The 13097-nt window shown below is 42.2% G+C and overlaps 1 protein-coding gene across 15 annotated transcripts in view; it reads left to right on the top strand.

The window, feature by feature from the left end:
• ADGRL3 (adhesion G protein-coupled receptor L3) overlaps window positions 1-13097 on the top strand; it is a 494343-nt gene that overhangs the window by 315333 nt on the left and 165913 nt on the right. For 11 of the 15 annotated variants that reach the window (XM_036381490.2, XM_036381492.1, XM_036381497.2 and 8 more), the window contains 2 exons: window positions 1439-1453; window positions 3225-4025. In XM_036381490.2, the coding sequence (XP_036237383.1) occupies window positions 1439-1453; window positions 3225-4025 (816 nt within the window). The remainder of the gene's footprint in view (window positions 1-1438; window positions 1454-3224; window positions 4026-13097) is intronic. The other 4 variants (XM_054514770.1, XM_036381483.2, XM_054514769.1 and 1 more) reach the window with 1 other exon arrangement.

Below are 13097 nucleotides of genomic sequence, written 5' to 3' on the forward strand. Positions count from 1 at the left end.
AGGTAGAAAGGAGCCTGAATCAAAGCCCAGGTAAAAAAGGCTGTTGGAGTTTGTAAACACTCGTTGTGGGAGCTGCAGTTGGCTCCAGCTGTATGCCTCTCTGGACAGGGACGTGTAGATCCACATGTCTAGCCAGAGCATTTGCAGCCCTGCCCTGAAATTGTTCTTCCTCCAAGCCTGCAATTTCCCATCCAAATGAACGAGACTTTTGAATGCAAAGAGTTCTGCAATGCCAGCAACAGAGGACACTTGCCAGATGGCTCAGCCTGGAAAGGGCTAGAGTGAGTTCTGGGCAACAAAACCAAAGCACGCATGCACACCTTTGCATTCCTGTCTCACTTCTCCAAACAGAGATCTCAGCTGTCAAAGCCATCCTGGTTTGCTGGCAAGTTCTCAGTTCTCCCTCTGTTATTTCATGGGGCCTGTCTTCTCTTACACCTTCGGGGAAGAGGCCTCACGGAACCAGGAAACCGCAGGGCTGGGGTGCGGAGGCTGCTGGGTCCCCACCAAGCTGGAAGAAGTCAGGGCCTGTGCCACAACTGCAGGAGGCTTTTGGATGAGGACCCACAAACTTTGTTGCAGGAGGTTGTTAGGTGCAGAAACTAGTACCAAGTATTCAGGAATTAATAAGTGCACTTCATTTATTTATTTATTCCACCTGAAAGGGGCTTTGTCCAAAGGGACACAGTCTCTTCAGCAGGATTATGATGCACAGTGAATAATTCACACTAAAATATCCAGCAAGTTCTGGGGTTGGGCTTTGAAAAATGTGCTTACATATTTTTGTCTCATTAACACTGTGAATCTTTGGGATCTTATAAATAAGTGCTACAATGTTTCCAGTGCTTTTTTCCAACTCTTACTGAAGTGTTTCTCCAAGACAAAGGACAGGACTCTACAAGCATCCATGGACATGCCTCATTTGATTCTCCTAAGTTTTTTTTTTCCATGTTATAAGTTAATATTTTCCTATTTTAGGGAGGGATCTCTGTTTTACAGGATTTTGGCAAAACGTATGAAGATGTATATTATATAAAGTTTCTCCCTGGAATTTTTATTCTGTACATAAAGCTGTATCAGTCATATTTCACTTAATGGATATTTCATTTTGTTCTATGAAACTAGTCCAAGGTTGCTCCTGACAAGGTAGAGTCCAGGGGGCTCATTACATCCCAAGTGTTGGGCTTTTTTTTTTCTTCTGCCAGATTTTTCTCAAGTTAAAATTTATCTGTATTTTGTTCAGCTTGTCTGCATATTATCCAGTGTATATATCAGAGGAAAGGTTTATATATATATATATATAAATGTTCACATACCAAAGTAAATTAATAAATCTTCCTTTTCTTATGAAAGAGGTAAAGAAAAGTACCTGGCCAATACAGTACCATTAATCTATTCTCTTTTCTCCTTTCTCTCTTTACCTCTCTCTCTACAATAGAAGTGGAACAAAAAGGTAATTAAATACCTTTCAAATTATATATATATATTACTTATGTATAGGCTAAGTTATTTAACAGTTTAACGTTTTAGTTGAAATACTTTGTCATTAATTCTCACTACCTTTTTGTTAAAGTTTATTTAGTATCTCTGCTGCTCAACTTCACCAGATAACTCATGTTTGCTGAAAAGTTTTTAACCGGTGCCACCTTTTTTTTTTCCATTAAATTTATATTCCAAGGCTTAGAGAACTCATTTTCCTGCCCCAAAGAATTTGGAAGGTGTGCATACATATGTATGTGCATAAGTATATCTAATTATGGCATAAAAGCCTCTTGGAAATGGCACCCCTTTTTCAGCAACTCTGCGTGGTTACTTAGACTCCAATGGATCTATATAATTTTATACTGGTTATTAAATCTGATTTTCCTCCTGTCTTGCTCTCCAGACAACATTACCAATTTCTGCATTTACAAAAAATAATCAATTATGCTCCGAGCAGGAAGTGTGAATGTGGGATCCCATCCTGCCAGCCCCGTGCTGCCGGAAGCACGCGGTGGGATACTTCTTCATGCCTCCCTGCCGCCCATCCCATCGTCATGGTCACTGTGCGGAGATCAGCGTTCCAAATAACCAACCAGTATTCTCCCCCTGAAGGGTGTGCAGTGCCTCCAGGCCAGGAGGGTGCTGGTGGGGATGGCCAGGGCCAGATTTGCTCCGCAGCATCCCTCCTCTTGCCTCCCCATCCAGCCGGCTGGCCCCTGGCAGGTGGTGTTCCCGTGGGGCCCAGGTCAGCCGGGCAGTGGCTGAGCCTCTTCCCAGGTCTTGGGTGTGCCCTGGCCCCTAACAGTCCCCCTCCTCCTGAAGTCTGAGCAGCAAAGCATCCCAGTTAGTCAAACTGCTCCTCTGTGCTCCTCTCATGTAACAATAGAAGGTATATGTTTTTAAGTTTGATTTACTACTATATTTAACAGGACATTTTTTAACTGATTAAAATCTAGACATTGGGTTCCTCTCCAGCAAACTTTATTCCTTTCCTTCCTTCTTTCCTTTCTTCCTTTCTTCCTTGTCTTTTCCTTTCAGCATCCATATGTCATTCGTTTTTAATTGTGTGGACTGCATGTTTCATGTGTCCTGTAGCAGCTTGGAAAGTCTCATTCCTAGTTATACTCCAGATGGGTGTTCCCCCCCCACACTCCCTTTGCTTTAAATGCTCCTCTGAGTTGCTAAGGGATTCACCTCTGCTTTGCTATTGGTATCCTTTAAATATTTAATATCACTTGGGCTGTAAGGATGGGAATTTCTTTCTCTTATTTCCATTTCTAGGCCACTCTTCTGTGGGCTGTTCAAATAAATATGTGGATCAATTCCCTCGGAGTTTAGCCCTTCACCTAGTAGGTACAGATTCACTGCAGAATATAATTTGGAAACACAAACCCAGAAATCCTTTGGGGGCACATATTCATTTCAGAGTTTACAAAAGCGAGTGGTCCAAGTAAGTATACCTGTAAAAATAGATTTGAAAAGCGATAAGAAAACGAGCCACAGCCGATAGAAAAAGCAGGGGGGGGCGGGGGGGAAAAACCCAGTTTGATGGAGCAGATTTTGTTCCAGAGATATGGTGGGCAGGAAGGATAGTCTCCAGCTCCAAGGCATTGCTCTTGGCTTTCCTCTCATCACGAGTGTCCTCTGCTCCAGGACTAGAAGCTGTTGAGATGCTTTGGCCAGCCACTCCTGAACTGTCGTTAACTTTTGTTTTTCTTTCAAATTCTTTTCCCCTACGACAGTTTTTCTTTGCCCTGGACTGCTGAAGGGAGTTTACCAGAGCGAACACTTATTCGAGTCTGACCACCAGTCGGGCGCCTGGTGCAAGGACCCTCTGCAGGCCTCTGACAAGATCTACTACATGCCCTGGACGCCGTACCGGACGGACACGCTGACGGAATACTCCTCCAAGGACGACTTCATCGCCGGCAGGCCGACCACCACCTACAAGCTCCCGCACCGGGTGGACGGCACGGGGTTCGTGGTGTACGACGGGGCTTTGTTCTTCAACAAGGAGCGGACCAGGAACATCGTCAAGTTCGACCTGCGGACCAGGATAAAGAGCGGGGAGGCAATCATCGCCAACGCCAACTACCACGACACCTCTCCCTACCGCTGGGGAGGCAAGTCCGACATAGACCTGGCCGTGGACGAGAACGGGCTCTGGGTAATCTATGCAACAGAACAGAATAATGGCAAAATTGTCATTAGCCAGTTGAACCCTTACACGCTAAGGATCGAAGGGACGTGGGATACTGCCTATGACAAGAGGTCAGCTTCCAATGCCTTCATGATCTGTGGGATTTTATATGTGGTGAAGTCTGTGTACGAAGATGACGACAATGAAGCCACAGGGAATAAAATAGACTACATATATAACACTGACCAAAGCAAGGATAGCATGGTGGATGTGCCCTTTCCAAACTCCTACCAGTACATTGCTGCTGTGGATTATAATCCCCGGGACAACCTCCTCTATGTATGGAACAACTATCACGTTGTAAAATACTCATTGGATTTTGGCCCACTGGACAGCAGAGCAGGTAAGGGGTTTAATACCAAACCAAAAATCTTCCTGTTTTTTTTTTTGTTTTTTTTAATATTTATTTTTGTGAAAAGCTGAAGTACACTCCTGTCTTACTGATCTGGCTGAGTTTCTGCATATAAAGCCCCTCCACAGATGTATAATGGCTATTAAGACATTAATATGTGCAGATTTTTTTTTTTTTTGTCTCAGTTGAAATGAAATGAATGAAGGAGTATCTGCACATAGTAGCCTGAAACAGTTTCCAAATGCCCATGCTTTTGTTCACAGGGGTAGCAGTCTTTTATTTGGAATCGAATTTCTTTCGTACATGATCAGATCATTTTCCCTTCTGCAGGAATTTTGACAAAACAAAGCATAGAAGTTGTTGTTGTTGCAAACAGCTGGAGGAAAACTGCCTGCCAGTTTAAATTACTTTGTTTCATTAAGCTGGGGGAGTTTTGTCTTTTTAGAGAAGCTCAGACTAATTGAATTTGTGAGCATGCACCCACAAGTGTGGAGTCAGGAGGAGAATCAACAAAATCCTCTAAATTCTTGCTTTATTTTCTGTAAAGTTTCTTTTTTAAAGCATTTCAGGACTTATTGTGACTTACTATACTTTATCTTAGGGGATCATTGGGCCCCCCAGAGGTTTCCCAGCTTCTCCACCTTTTTTCCTGTTAGAAATGTGCTGGTAGTTACTTTAGGTATATTCCCTTATATATAAGGGAATTCCATCATCATTTTGCATTCATAAAGTTGCTACTTTACTAATAACAAACTTAGCCTGCACTGCAGTCAAGCTTGCATGATTTGCAAGAGTTTCCAAACAGGATTTGCTCAGTGGTTTTAAATGATTGTTACTGTACTGATGAAGTCATAGCATGAGGTATTTCTTGTGGTTGATTGTGTGCTTTGAAAGGCTGGAAAAGCAAGAAAAAATGCAGAATTAATATAATTTGGACAGTAAAGTATTCAACCAGTAACGTGGCTTTTTCTGAAACATTTCCTTTTGTAAGTAAGAAACTTGAACGTGCATGAGGGTATTCAGAGCTTTAGATTGCAAAAGAGAAATGAAAAGATTTCCGTTGATGAGATTTTCTTTTCCTGTGTGCAGCTTGTTACCCATATAAAATGAAAGTGGATCAAGAGATGCTGAAAGAAATTGAGGGTATGAAAATCTGGGGAGGGCTGGAATAAAAGTAGTAAACTGGCAGTGAAATTGTGATTTTTTTATAAAAATGTAATGAAGGGGAGAAGAAAAACTTGAAGAAGCAGATGAACAAGAACTGAGTGACTGTTAAGGAGTAGAGATATTTTCAATGATGTTGACCTCTGTAAGATCTCAGATGAGTAAAAAATAAAGTAATAATTCTCCTTCTCCTGACTTAATGACAGGCATGTACTTTCTGGGTGGTGGAGTGAAGCAGAGCAATTTGTGAGCTATTGGTTATTCCCAAGGAGTGGAAATCAATTGCATCCCTTCCATTTCACAGAGTTTCTCTCATTTTTGGTGAATTATTTCCAGGTATTATAACGGACTCTTTGCTGGTGCTTGTTCATGTGGTGACCATTGTCAGTAATAGCATCCTTAATAAAAAAAAAAAAAAAAAAAAGCTTTAATCAGTGAAAAACCTAAAATAGGGAAAAAAAAGGAAATTGTTCTCCCTTTTTTTGCAGTGTAAGATGGTGAAATGGGAGAGTAGGTGAAAACCTTGCAGGGGGCTGAAAGTGTGTGAGGTCTTGGTTTATCTGTGAGAATTTGGCTTATCTTTGTGTAACTCTGGTTTGAAGCCACTCACTCTGGTTTGGATGAGAATTTAGAATCCCCCAGTGCTCAGATAGGAAGGTGAAGCAGTTCTAAGCTTTGGATGGTGGGCATGAGGGAGTTAATCTGGTGTCAGGGAATCTGGTGAGCCTTCTCTGACATTCCCTGTGTGCAAATTTTGTACAAAGCTTTGTAATATGGATGAAAGGCTGAATTTTACCTGTGGTTTTCTTCTCTGAGAATTATTAGGATTTCCTTTTTGGCAAAACTGCATAAGGATCCCATTACCTCACTATTTTACAAGTTTACAGGACTTTTGAGATGTCTGCTCTGACAGCAGCTGAATTTTTTGATGAGAAAACTCGAATGGGCCAAGACATTTCAAAGAGAAGAGAAAAAACTTCACTAAGGGAGTTTACTGCTCCATTACCCACATAGCCCGATCAGTGGGAACAAGTTTTGATGAATCAGTGAGATAGAAGCACTGATTTTGAGTTGGACAGGTGGGCAAATAGTTGCTTGATATCAGGCTTTTTTGCAGAGAGGAGCAAGGAGACCAGGTCTGCATGGTGCTTTCTCTGAAAGTTCAGTGCAACCCATTTTGGGTTAGCACCAAATTCATGCTGCATTGCTTTACATGTAACACTAAATATCTGGTTGGTATAAACCCAGCTCCTCCACCAAAGAGGAAGAACTGAAGCTGATACAACCCTGGGAAAGAAGTGAAGAACCAGGATATTTTTATTTGGGCTTTTTTAGATTTTTATTTTTAATGGAGTGGACTGTTGATATGTGTCTCTTCTCTTCAAAAATCATCAGTGTTTCTTTGTATCAGAGCCATGTTCAATGCAGGCATTTTCCATGGTGTTACAATTTGAGTAGCAAAATTTGTAAACAATATCAGCTTAATTAGAAAATAAAAGAAGGATTGTAAAATTGATGGGTTGAACATATGGGTTGTTAAAAAACAATTAAGGGTGAAGTTTTAGAAGAGCTCTTAAAACCAAAAATTGATCATAACAAGAAAAGTGAAATACTTAACTACTTAAATAGCCAGCAGCCTATTGGAAATCACTTGCATTTCATCATGCATTTCAGGAGTATCTGAAATAAAATACAGGTTTTGGGACTGCAGTTCACCTAGAATCAAGCATTTTCAGTCTTTTCCCAAACTGTTCTGAGAAATTGGGAGTTGACAGGAGTTGCTTCATTTATAGGAAAGGCAGAGCTCGCATCCTCTTGCTGTTCACATTGTGTCTAAGCATTTTCTGTTATCTTTAATTAAAGATCTGTGCATGTAGGTTTGGAGCATACTTGAGACCTTCACTGTTGCAGTGCCTCTCTTACTTACTATTTTAAAAAAGGGGCTTTTACTCCTTGGAGAGAGTGAATGTCAAATGGTGGAGTTTCTGTGCTCAACTTCTGCAGCAGTTGAAGTTACTGGAGAAAACAAAATATTTTGAAGTGCTAAAAGCAGAGTTTAGCTGATCTTGAAGCAATTCAAGGCTCTTGATGGAATTAAACCCAACTATTCCTTTTTCTCAGAAATGAGAAAAGCTGCATTTTAAGGTTTTACCCCGCTCCTTTTTGTTCCCCTTTTGTCTGGGGTTGTTTTCATTTATCCCAAAAGTGGTTTTGAAAGCAAACACTCCTCAGTGCCTGCAAGTCCCAAGAAACCTATCATTAATGTCTGCCCTCAAGAAGTGAACTTGAAGATACCAAAAGCCTTTGAAGTGTATTTTCTTTGAGCTGTTTGGCCTTAAAATGAGCTTCTTGGAGAATGCTTCTTCATAAATGCTCCTGAGGTTTTGGGTTATTTCTTTGTAGCTTCTATTGAGTTTGTGAATTTTAAGTGTTAGTAAGGATAGCTCTGAATTTCTTCTCATTCTTCAAGAAGTTAAACCCAGAACAGTATTCAGGTTATTTTTTATGTGTCCTACTAGACATATGCAGAGGGGGAAACAGAAGGCTGTAGTGACAGGATGAATTTTTTTTAGTTTTTCCAATGTCTAAAATTTTTCTAATGTTTCTAAAATTTTTTCTAATGTCAACCTAATCAGTTGACATTCACCAGAGTTACCGGTTTTAATCATCACTCACTTATGATACATTCTGTGCAAATAAACTCAAGAAAATATCAACAAACCTTCCTCTCCAAGAAGGAGAAGTGCTCCCATCCTGCTTCCCAGTGCTGTATGTGTGCTGCAAGCACACATCTCCCGGTGCTGTGCCTCAGCACCTCCCTGAGCAGGCACAGCTCTTGTCTGGACACCAGCCAGGGGGTCCTGGGCATCACACAGACCACAAGTTCTGTCTTTTAAATTTATTAGGTGCCCAAGTGCTGGCAGCTCTTGCCAGGGCTCAGGATATGCTGCCTGAGCATTTGGGTGCTTAGGTGGGCACTGGAGCATTCCCCATAGTAGAGAAGTCCAGGGAAGAACTTGAACCAAGTTAAAGATCTCTTTGTGCATATTTTGGCCTTGGATGTCCTGGTAGCCATTCCCAGTGACATGGGGGACACAGACCGTCTATTTTTGAGAAGATATTTTAAATTATGTCCAGGAGACCCAAGCATTACCATATGGGCTGTTCCATGGACGTATGAACTTAATAAACAAATATGCCCAGTATATAAGGAAGATAGTGATATGATCTGTAGGACTTTGGATAAAGCCTAAATGTGCTTAAGTGTCTTCTGCACATTTCATATTAACACTGTAGACTGCCATTCTGATAATCAAATGTGATACAGAAATTACATGGATTTCTCTGATATTTTAAGAATCCCAGAGGGTGTATGTCAAACTTTTATCTTCCACATTTTGTCGAGTATTGTGGGATGCTCCTTTGACGTGTGATTGCAAGTATTTTATTCAGTCAGAATGTTTGGGTTGTTTTGTGCTTTTTCTTCCTAAAGCAGTTTCACAATGCAGATAAGGTGAACAGTCTGTCCTTATAATATGCTAATTAAGTGCATTTGTGTCTTGGGTAAAAGACGTGGCATTATGGTGATGAGTAAGGACTTTAAACACATATGACACCTCGTTAAAATGTAATTTTCACATCATAAATCTGAGGCCTTTCCTTTGACAGCTGAGTAATGTGGGCAGTGGGCAGAGGAACTTGAACATTTCAAGGCTGCCATGTGCTCACACGTGGCTGGGAGCTGCTTCCTGCACTGCTCGCCTCCGACACCCGACTTCCTTGCCCAGGAACGCCCCAAAAGGGCTGCAGGATCTCAAATCCCACTTGTGCACAGGATATGAACTGCTATGGCTTCAAGAACCCCTTGTGATAAGCCACATTTGCTATCTCTGAAGTTGAATCTGGGCTGCATTTTAAAAGGCCAGCTGAGCCCTTCTGATGAGCAGTTCTCCTGGTGGACAAAGGCCATTTTTTAGGAAGCTGCTGAGTTTTAATTGCTGCTTCTTCTCTGTTTTTACTTTCCAGTTGCTCTCCTCCCATGTAGGAGCATCCCTGCCTCTCTCACTCCTGTTCCTGCTCATTGCTTACAGTGACAGCTGCTGGTTGCACAGTGTTGCTGGAGGCTTTCAGAGAGATAAGCTCTTGCTTTCAGGAGCTTCTGCTAAACGTGTAGTATGACTGCAGCCCTGACTTCCAACCACCAATATCTGCCCACATATTCATGTTCTATTTAGGCAATGAATATTTCAGTCCCTTTTTGCTGTCTCGGGCAGAAAGGGATGTCTGAGTTTGGAGGTGAAAAAAGCAGAACATCTTTTACAACAAAGCAGGCCTTTCAGCCTACATCTGTTGGGCAGACAGTACCTTAAGCTCAAAGGGACAGGAGGACAGTATTGCTTTCATACTCCATTTTGAGGCCTGGTCTATCTCCTAATTTTTATCCTGTTTTAAATTTGCCCTCTTTGTAAAGCAGTGTTTGAGTAGAAAATTATAAAAAAGCATCATACCACACTAGACTTCTGAAATTAGGGGTTTCTGCTTTCTGTCTGGAAAGCTGGAGTTTGAGCTCTTTTGTCTACCTTTTCACAAATAACCCTTAAAAAGTGCAGTATTCCTCAGCTTCAAAATTCTGCCTTTGCAGAGCCTGTCATAAATATTAATACTGTTTGGTTAGCACAGTGGGATGAACTTCGGTGTCTCTTCAGTACGAATAAGTATGTGGTTGCTCCTTTTTCCTAAATAAAACTACCATGGAAGAGCAGATAATTTTACCAGAATTGGAGCAGCCTTCCTCTTCCTCAATTTACTGCTCCTGCTCTGAGGCACCTGTTTAGACCACCCTGAGAAAATGGAACAGCAGACCTAACCCATCCATGAGCTAAACTGGGGTACTGCCGTATCCTCATGGGAGGTCAGTTATTGCCATTGCCTATATCCACGGGCTGGGATCCTGTTCCCATGGGAATGCTTGGGGATGGGGCTGGTGGGCAGCCAGGATGGTTGAAGTAAGGGTCGGGAAGGGCAGGAAGAGACAAAATGATTAAGCTAAAACTTCACTTTCAAGCTTCAAAACAAAAGGAGGCCTGAGGCTTCGGCACTTCATAATCCTGTCAAACACCGTGAGGGGGAAAGGACCTTGCCAAGAACGTGTCTGAAAAGCTGAGACAGCTGTTTCTGGCAGCAAGCATGGGATGCAGATAGAGGGGTGATTGCTTAGGAAAAAAAGCATTAACTGCCAGTGAAGGATGGTGGCTTCTCCTCTTGTGCAGCGAGCTTCTCAACGTGAGGGAATCAGCCTCAGTAGTGATTAATTGTTTTTTCATTGAGTTCAAGACCACTGAGTCATGCTGACATCAACCATGGCTTATCAGTCCACTTAGCACCAAACCCAGCTGTGAATGTGCCAGCACTTAGGGTTAGAGCAGTTTGCCAGCAGCAGGGAGCAAGAGGTGACACGTAGCAAATGTCCAAGGCTGCTTTTTGCAGGAGGAAGGGGCTGCATTGTGTACTAGAGACAGCCTTTGAGTGCTGAGTTTTTAAACATTATTTTAGTGATTAGTCCATCATTTATCCCTTGGCCAGCAGATTTAGCTGGCTTGTGTACAGTGATGGGGGTCTGCACGGGATTGGGGCTTTAGCCCAAGAAGAGGCTCCTGGATGTTCCATTTTTGAGCTGTTACCTCTGCCAGCTCCTTTCCTCCCAGCCCAAACTGAGATTGTAATGTGCCAGGCTTTTTCTCAAGGCATTGCCCTCTCCATGCAGGTTGTATTTGTGCACCTTGACACCCGATGTGGGGCAAACACCTTTTGCTCCTTGCAGTTCTGGTGTGGCCTGGCTTGGGACATGGTTATCCTGGATTTGGTTTTTTGCTACTGCATTTTTGAAATGAGCAGCCTTTATTCCTGTTCCCCACTGAAAATACCTCCACCACGGTAGTTCACGGGTCTGGATTGCTCTCCTCCCTCGTCTGCCACTGATTGTGTTTGTTCTGGAAATGACTAGTGCAGTATTTTTAGCAACACTTATTAAGACTCGTCTCCTAAAGTCTAGTTCAGTGTTGCTAATTAACTTCTTGAATGCCACCAGCACTCTGCAGTGCTGCTATGCCAGGTTTTCTTTTTTTTCTTTTTTTTTTTCTTTTTTTTTTTTTTTTTTTTAACTGAGAGAGCAGTTATGGATGCCCTGCCATTTTTTGCTTTAGAGTCAAGGCAATTAGGGGAGGCATTGGATGTCCTTCTTTCTGCCTTCATAATCAGGTTAAAGAAGAGTAAGAAGCTCTTTAGGAGTCAGCTACAAAATTACTGAACCTTTAAGGGAGGTCTTTAAAGAGTCTTCCCTTGACTTCAGGCAGTTGTGGTGCTGCCCTTGGCGGGTCCCCATCCTTCAGGTCCAGCAGCAAGTCAGCTTTCCAGAGGTATATTAGTGCTGATAAGAAGTACCCCAAGGCATGTATAAGGAATGGAAGGGTCAGCATTATCCTTATAAATCCAGCTGAACTCTCATGGTAGGGTTGGATTGGATCGATTACTGATAGGAAGGGAATTTAGGCTGAAGGAGCAAAAAGAACGTTGGTAGCTAGTTTGAAGACCTCCATGTTCAGGGAGAAATGGGACCAGCCATGAAGGGCTGTGAAATGGCCCTGAAAGGGGAACACAGATTAAGGAAAGAAATAAGTAGTAAGCACTTTAAAGCACTCCCCCTCCAAGTGCATTTTGTTATTACTAACTACGCTAAAGCAAGTGAGTCGAATTGTGAAAAAATCAAGAATAGAAGTGTTGATTTCTTTCAGGGGAGTCCACTAGGTGTGCAAACATAAAGGTTGATAAAATGAAAAACTTTCTGGGACAAAATCCCAGAAGAGTTTCAGCACAGCTTTTTTTCAGATAAATCCTCTGAAGCTGGTGGGTGTTTGGGCTAGAGGCTTCAGGAGTGAGTCTGCAGTGGATTGCTGTTTGCTCTGGAAGGAATTGCATTTTGCCAGTGAGAGGCCCTTTGACATCCTGATTTGTGTCTGAAGCATCCAAAAAGAATATATAAATTGTAAGCTGGAACAAATGGTGAATATCCATATGAATTTAAGTTGCAATATCTGCCTTACATTTTAATGTTGAAAAGGTTATTTTTTAAGGGTGTGCTCATGATTGGAGGGCAAAGGAGGCAATAAAGGCTTGGGTGAACGAGATGTGTCCAAGAAAACAATGTCATGATTGTTCGCTATAACGGGATTTCTTCACTGTAAATAGGATTTTTGCTTGATTAAAATGTGCTGAGAGGAAACAGGACTTAAGGGAAGTTTCACTGAAATACAGGATTCAGTTTGAAGAGACTGGCACTGAAGAGGCAAACCGGCTGTTTTATGTTACGTAGCCCCTCAGGTCTGTTTTCACAAAGTACCACCTGCTTGAGACTCAAAGGGGAGGGGGAAAAAAACCCAAAGAAACATCAGAGCTAAAAAGTATAGAAGTTATACACTGGTCATGACAAAGATGGGAAAATCAGCTGCCTTTATACCAGTTTGAGCTGGCTTACTGGGGTGCCATTCATGCTTCCCTCAAATAGCTGGAATAAATTAAGACAACCACTGGAGAGATGAGGCGTTAGGCAGCTCTGCAGTTCTTTTTCATCTGTTGATGTTTGGGACAGAGACAGGGAAAGGGCTGTCTAAGCTGCAGGCAGAGAGAAAAAGTAAAGGCAACATCAATTATAGACATGCCAGCAGAGATGAAGTCCGTACCCCACTCCTAAGATCTTTCCAACCTACCATGTGAAGAAAAGCTTTTTGAGCCCCCATGTACTGGCCTTCAGCTGCTCCTCTGTGTTAAATTATTCCCTCTATCCAAGGCATGCTTGGAGGATGCTGTGGCTCACTAAGGTCGATCAGCCTGGATTCATGTGAT

Source organism: Molothrus ater, chromosome 4 (assembly GCF_012460135.2).
Source record: "Molothrus ater isolate BHLD 08-10-18 breed brown headed cowbird chromosome 4, BPBGC_Mater_1.1, whole genome shotgun sequence".
In the NCBI taxonomy this organism is placed as follows: Eukaryota; Metazoa; Chordata; class Aves; order Passeriformes; family Icteridae; genus Molothrus; species Molothrus ater.